Source organism: Mytilus edulis, chromosome 6 (assembly GCF_963676685.1).
Source record: "Mytilus edulis chromosome 6, xbMytEdul2.2, whole genome shotgun sequence".
Taxonomy (NCBI): domain Eukaryota; kingdom Metazoa; phylum Mollusca; class Bivalvia; order Mytilida; family Mytilidae; genus Mytilus; species Mytilus edulis.
The window spans coordinates 80,372,369-80,380,502 of record NC_092349.1 but is presented as its reverse complement, the minus strand read 5'-3'; the positions used below and the strand labels follow the sequence as shown (position 1 = coordinate 80,380,502).

General features: G+C 34.9%; 1 protein-coding gene across 1 annotated transcript; it reads right to left on the bottom strand.

Moving 5' to 3' along the window:
- Positions 1-4,378: 4,378 nt before the first annotated feature.
- On the bottom strand, positions 4,379-5,575 carry LOC139526657 (uncharacterized). The gene has a single exon (XM_071321819.1). It carries the CDS (start codon positions 5,573-5,575, stop codon positions 4,379-4,381), a length of 1,197 nt encoding a protein of 398 aa, XP_071177920.1.
- Between the last annotated feature and the right edge of the window lie 2,559 nt (positions 5,576-8,134).

Sequence of the window (8,134 nt, the reverse complement as noted above, 5' to 3'; positions counted from 1 at the left end):
CAATGTACAAACTTCTAACAAAATGATGAGGCCTAAGAAAGAGTTTTTTTAAAAGGGATCCTCTTTATCCCTTCGCAATTCATTAGCGCCTGGACTGGGTAGCATAAGAGCCAATTCCAAGCTTTCCCCCTAAACACCCGCCTGAGTTTATTGCACGCTTTACATGCTGGAAAAGACTAGACCAAGTTGAGGGAACAGCCTCAATTAGCCTTCCCCTTTGTGCAAATAGTTATTTTTTTGTTTCGTTAACCATGTTAGCCCAATCTGATAAGTTTGTGCGATCTTACAGTAAAACTCGGTGATTTAGGCTGATCAATCACCATTCTTTATGTTAAAGTCGCATCTTCAAATGCCATCAATGTCTCCCACACAGTCTTTTTTTTTTCCTTTTTAAGCAAACAGAGAACCGTATAACAACCGGTAAAGGCATGGATCACAATAAGTGTGTGTGATCACTCATTGCCTAGTGCATTTGAAAGGCCATTGATAGATATTAATCAAAAGTTTTTTGCCATCCTAAACACAATCCATAGTTCGTCTACCCCTATGTCACGGAATAGCGAAACAGTAATGACAGCATCATCAGTAACGACTATTCGAATCATAACTCGTTTAAGTTCGTGTTTCATTGCATCAGACACATGCACCATGATTATTGAGTCATCCTCTTAAATGCTTAATGTGAACTTAGTGCTAAACTTGAAATACATCAAGTGGTGGATAAGATAGAATATCCTGAGCATTCGTAGCTACAACTACCATACGCATCCAAGACTTAATCCACTCGTGTTACAGTTTCAAGGTATTTTATTAAAGTAAGGACATAATACCCAATCAGCATACTCGTTAGGCCGCAAAGACATGTTTATTCACAATCGGAGAGCTAATTTTCCACATTTACAAAGACTGTGGTATTGTTTCTTACATCCATAATGTACAACCTCATGATAAGATGAAGAGGCCTCACAAAGAGTTGTTCAAAAAAGTTCCCATGGATCATATTTGTTCTTTCGCCATTCATAAGCGTCTGGACTAGTTACTAGTATAGGAACCAATGCCAAGATTGTTACTCATTCACACCCACAATGGTATATTGCACACTTTACATGCTGAAAAAGACTAGACCGATTCGTGGGAATAGCCTCAATAAGTCTTTCCTCTTCCAAAAACACATATTTTCTTGCTTTGTTAACCCCATCTGATAAGTTTTTTTCGATCTTACAACAAAACCACGTATCGTTTTATCAATGACATTATCAAATCCATATCTGGTGATGTTGGCTGGTCAATCAACATTCTAAATGTTAAAGTCACATCTTCATGACTGTTCGAGTTATGACTCAGTTAAGTTTGTGATTTACTGCATCAGACACATGTATCTTGATTCTAGTGTCAGTTTCTTCATGTAAACATGGTGCTCAACTTGAAACATCATCAAGTGGTGGATAACACTGAACATCCTGAGCATTTGTTGTTACAACTACCTTTTTCTCATGTCTCAGAAAACTTTACCTATTTTGAAGAATTTGTTTTGACCCTGGATTCGTCTGTGTATTCGCTTTCTCCTAAATGTAGCTCTTGCTTCTTGTAGCAGCCTTCAAACAATAAGTATTGTCTATGTACGCATCCGAGACTACATCCACTGTTGTTACAGTTTCAAGGTGTTTCCTAACGAGTTTGCTGATTGAGTATTATGTCCTTACTTTAATAAAATACCTTGAAACTGTAACAAGAGTGAATGAAGTCTTGAATGAGTATTGTAATTGTAGCAACAAATGCTCAGGATGTTCAGTGTTATCCACCACTTGATGTATTTCAAGTTTAGCACTAAGTTCACATTAAGCATTTAAGAGGATGACACAAGAATCATGGTGCATGTGTCTGATGCAATGAAACACGAACTTTTGAAATTTACGCAATATTTTTTTACCGGAAGTGTCAACTTTGTATTTAAACATTTACAACAGAATATAATTACTGGTTTTGGGGATAACTTAAAGCCAAAAGTTTAATGACCAGCACAAAAAACAACATTTTCTTTACATGTTGAAAAAAAGTGGAATATTTAAATAATAAATTGATATTTCTATGTCCGCCATTTTTGGATATTACCGGAAGTATGGGTTAACGTTTTAAGGATATACGTCTTATACATTGTATCCATGAGAAGCACTAAAGAAAGGTTCTTGTACAGTGTAATGATAGTAGCAATACGTTAAAACACACTTCAATTACCCTCCCTAAAAAATAAGATTATTTTAGTACAATGTCCGCCATGTTGGATTTTTCCGGAAGTAGGGTTTTTAAAGACATCTAATCTATATAATATATCCAAAAGTCTAGCCAAAAGTAGTAATCAAAGAGCAGAATGCTCTGAGGGATACGATGGCCATATAGTTTTCATTGACACATGTATAGCAGTTCTGCCAACTTTTCATTAAGCAAATTCGTGAGATTTGGCCAAAATAGAAAAGATCAAAGAGGAAAAAATTGATCCAAGGATACTGCTGCAAAAAAGCATGAACATGCGTGAGTCTCACACATTTTTGGCAGCCCTGGCCTTGATAGTCCAAATAATTATGACGTCTTGAAAGGCTATTATATTTTTTTTTCTTTGACGCCTTACTTCGACGTGGAAGTAAGGCTTCAAAGAAAAAAATTATAATAGCCTTCCAAGACGTCATAATTATTTGGACTATGGCCTTGAAGGCATAAAACTTTGCTCAGTGCTTGGAGCACAAAAATCATGCTCGAAACAAGAAATCAAGCAATTTCATTGGTTGATTTTCGAGTATGAGTACAAAAAAACTGACTCGAAAGTTTTATGACCGCAAGGCCAGGTACAGCTGGATAGTATTATTTTCAAACTAATTCAACTGCACATGCAAAGGTAATATAAATCTGAATAGTCACTCAACTTTAAAAATAGCTAATCCCGGATACAAGTGTTCGAGCAATGTACTTATTGTGTTTTATTTGACGAGCAATGTACTTATTGTGTTTTATTTGTGTGCTATCAATTCCAAGTTTACTTTCCACAGCAGTCACTGAGAGAGAGAGAGAAGGTATTTCACTTCATAGTTCAAGATTACTCTGATGTCCGACGGCTGTTTTGCCAGACAAGCTGGGACCGTGGGGGACTTTTATGCTAGTATACTTAAATTACAAACTTAAATAGTCCCAGTCCCATATATTATATCAAGTATTATTGGATGCCGAATTGAATTTTAAATATATAGGTGCCGATTTGACTAGATGCCGATTTAACCAGGTGCCGATTTGACTTTTTCTATGGGTGCCGATTTGACCAGGTGCATGCCGATTTGACTTGTACCCAGTAATCTGACGGACTCGGGACTATTCACTTCGGATACATGTCAACTCGTACTTTCGGCAAGTCGTACTCAGCCAACTCGTACTTTCGGCAACTCGTACTTCTACCAACTCGTACTTCTACTAAGTCGTACCCAATATTTTTTTAGCATTATAATATAAGTTTTCTACATTTATATCCGTAGATATGGATATTTTAACTCCCTGAAGTATCCCAGTGCACCCTGATGTAGATGCACCCTGATGTAGATCCATAGAAAATGAAAAGGATATTTTTTACTGAACATTGCGTTGAACATGTCTTAGTTTTCTCGTGTTAGTAGAAAATATTTTTAACATTATAATGCTTCATATTTTATTATTTACCTACTGATTTATCTACTGATAGGATTTATATATAAAAAAAAATCCTCAAGTGTCAAAGTGTGCTCGATCCTTAGAATATTTGAAGAGATTTTTTTACTGAATATTGCAATAAACACGTTGTTTGTTGATGTGTTAACACTTTGTTTTTTGTTCTTTTTTTTTATATAAGTATGGCAGTCAGTTCGTTTTCCGTTTGAATTGTTTTACTGGTCATTATAGCTGACTATGAGGTATGGGTGGGTTTTGCTCATGGTTGAAGACTGTACGATTACCTATAGTTGTTCATTTCTGTGTCATTTTGGTCTCTTGTGAAGAGTTGTCTCATAAGCAATCATAAGAGATCTTCTTTTTTATATGTCTTATTTCGTATATTGAATGCCTTTCTAATAGTTTTGAAACCATAAAGCACATGCATGTATAAAGCAAATAGATCATGATAATACTAATAATTTAATAATTATTATTAGAAAAAGAGGACTTTGTGGCAAATAAATCAAGATTTTTATAGAAAATCCACAGCCTTTATACATAAACCTTAATAAATAAATTATTTATTGCAGTTCGCGTGCCGGTAATTAATTGATCATTGATCATTGTTTCACACCTGAAGCATGTCGATTACCAGTTAATCGGCCCTTATTCAAAGTTGTTTTTTCTTGACTATTTCGTAACGACTGGCCTAATCTTTAATCTCTGAGCAATCAACAGCTGAATGGGATTTGTTGCAAAATATGCATGGCTTGGGTTTATTCGATTCAGTGTTGTTCCTGGAGTTTGTGTGTACTCTGTTGACTTGTCTATAATTTCCTTTCATTGTAGCCTTTGTTACAAACGATGCGGTAGGGGTTAAATTATCTGTGTTCATAGCGTGGCCAGCTTGTTGAGCGCGCAGCTCCTTACCTATAGCCTTCCGTAGTAAGTCTATGGTCCATGTACTTGTATCATGCTCTCTTGTCAATGTAGTTCTCAATTCCGGTGGTAGTTTTCTAAAGATGATGGGTGTAAGTACTGTTCCAACATTTGTTTGACACTGTCCTAGCGATTCTAGGCCTCTAATACTAGTTTCAACTTTGTCATAGAATGTTCTGAGACTGTTTAATGACATTGTGGGGTTTGGCAAATCGACTAGTTTTTGCATATGTGCATTAATAATGATTCCTTGTTGACCATATCGCGCTTGTAGTAATGAAATTGCTTGCTCATAGTTTGCTTGTGTAAGTGACAATCCCGATATGCAACTTTCCGCTTCTCCGTGAAGCTGGACCTTCAAGTATGTGAAACGTTGTACGTTTGTCAATGATGGGTTTGTATGGACAGTAGTTTCGTACGATTCCCAGAAAGTTTGCCATAGAAGTAAATCTCCCGAAAAAGTCGGCAAATCTAGTTTTGGAAGTTTGTGATAGAACTTATAAGTTTCATTTAATGGCGGATCTCTGTTGATCTCATATTCTCCTTGTGAGTTTGCACTTGTCGATGTTTGCATGTGCTGATTTGTATTCTGATTGAAATTATTTGAAGATGAATGCGTTGTACTAGTATTTTGTACGATACTTGAGGTTAATTGACTCACCGAGTCCTGAGGTGTACTTGATCTAAACTCCAAATCACATTCTTTGTAGCGGCGAATATTAATGTCTATATGCTGATTAAATTCGTCTGCATCAAAAATTTCCTGTTCCGCACTTTCTGCATCCAAGGAATCCAATATTTCAGCGTCTAGTTTCTGCAAAAGTTCATGTTTCCGTTCAAGGTTTTCAATGGCACTATGAATTTCCCGTCGGGTGATCTCTCCTTCGTTGATTTTCTCGTCAGTTTTGTGAATCTGTCTGGTTACGGCGCTTCTGTGGCCTCCTCTCACTGCTTTCAGCTTATCCATCGGTCACGGTACCAATATGTAAGATGCTATGATGCTAGGGTTAGTACTTCGCTTTTGTAGGCAATAAAAAGACGTTGTGTTGCTTTCAATTCTATAATTCAGATCCCATACAAGTTTGCGTTACAATAACGTTACGTCAACAATAGTAACGTTGGGTACGTTTGAACAAGGTCGTGAATCTTTGACACACATTGTAAGAGTTTAATCATAAAACATTTTTACAAGGCTTTGTTGCTATTAATAATAGTAATAAGGGTCCTACAAATACAGCTTTTTGAAAAATATACTCTTATTGGCCCCAAACATGGACCCAATAACAGGATTAGGGAAAAATATTATTGAGATACACAATTTATATATCGAAAGTCTGCATGGAACATGTGGAATACAACATAATACTTTTTTCTGTTATATATTTGACTACATAAAAGGATATATATAAAATTACAATTATACTTCAATTTTAAAAAGATAAAAGATATGATAACATTTAGGAAAGGGCCCTTGTTTATTTGCAAATACACGGCACACTTACGATGGAGGGAAACTTCGCAAAAAAATTAAAAATTGATATTATGTTCATTCTGTATAAAAATGCTCAAATTCATAGATATTAAAGTTTTATTCCGCTAGATAAGCGATCACCATCGATTTTAAATTTAGAGTATCAATTGTCAAATCATAACAGTCTTCTTGCATACATTACAACGTAGACGAACCATGATTGCAATTGAAGATGATCATACATTTCACCATAGTGTATATATTTTTTTCTCTAAGCTTGGTTTTTACAACGTTTAAGCCATGCATTTTCTTTTCGGTGAGGATGGTGATTGTTTACGATTTTTTTGTTTTCATTTACTTCTCTCTGTTTATTCTACTTTTAACAAATCCATTCTAGCTATTTTTATAAGCTTATTTAAAACAATTATGATTGAATTTTTATTAACAATGAAAGTTGTTTTTTTATTTGTATTTTGCTATATAATGGTATACGAAAGAAAGTTACAATAACTATGCATATAAACTTGATAAATAATATCAAATAAAACATGGTTACGAGTTGGTAAAAATAGGGTACGAGTTGGTTGAGTACGACTTGCCGAAAGTACGAGTTGTCGTGTACCATCTTATCACCGTTAATTCCAGGAGGAACCCCATTTCCCAGTCCCGTATATTATATCAAATATTATTGGATGCCGAATTGACTTTTAAATAGGTGCCGATTTGACTAGATGCCGATTTAACCAGGTGCCGATTTGACTTTTTCTATGGGTGCCGATTTGACTTGTACCCAGTAATCTCGGACTATTCACTTCGTATCTTATCACCGTTAATTCTAGGAGGAACCCCATTTCTAAATCTTTAATTGTTAATTTCCTTTGGGTCAGTGGGCATGAATCCTTCCGTACACACTCCTCTGTTTAAATTGAGATCGTTCTTAATATAATACGACGTTTATCGACATCTAACGAGTTTTTTCTTGACGATTTAGACGGGAAATACTTCTGAAAGGGAGACAACTCGAAACGATAATATGGAAGACTCCATTTCGGCTAAAGGGGTGTTATAGGTAAAACTTCATTGATTTTAATTTAAATGATGCATATGATTTTAAATTATGCAACAACATTATTAAACCCTCAATAGCAGGCAGACATAGAAAGAATCCAATGAGTTTCAAATTAATTAATAAGCGAGGAATCCAGAACAACCACTCAATCTGATACCCCTTGAAATCAAGAAAACTATACGCATGCGCATTAATACATAAACAAAGCTGGACTTGCGATTTGGAACAAGAACGTTTATTTATGATTAATTTATGATATGATGAATGAGTCTCAATTTCTTTATGAGAGTACAGTATCAGTTTCATAACGGTAAAATATAGAAAACTCCACTTCAGTTCTTATATGACAGAAATAGAATTATCGGAATTTGACAGAAATAGAATTATCGGAATTCAAAGAACTCTCGCATTTATCAAAACTGGGGAATCCCTCTGACGTGTTTCTAAATTTATAAAAACACTAAATATAAATACTGCTTAATTCTGATTTTCCGTGTTGTTAAAAACACGCATATAAGTCAAGGGAAAAATCAAACATGAAGATTATGAGAAGAACATTACAGGAAAGTTGTTTATGTTCAATCCTTTTGCTTGTTTTTACCTTTTAAAGCACGACAATCATAAGAATCTGAGATGTTGCTGAATGTTTAGAATAAAACGGTTGACGTGAGGGAATGAGCCCTGAGTCAACGGTAAAAGTCTACAGATTGCTTAAAAGCAATCGTATCCCAAAAAACAAAGGTTTGTACTAGATATTTTGATAGTTTTGTAACAGGGTCGATTCTTGGGTCAAGTAATAATAAACTCTGTTTAGGGTTCGGATGATTTATTATACCAGTAGTATAAAAATAAACTCTGAAATAACAATATCACAATAATAAATAACAGATCTATTATAAAACACAAGTATCTTAAATTACACATTACACATATAGTTATGGTAAAATACAATGCACATTAATACTGTGTACTATATAGCGAATACA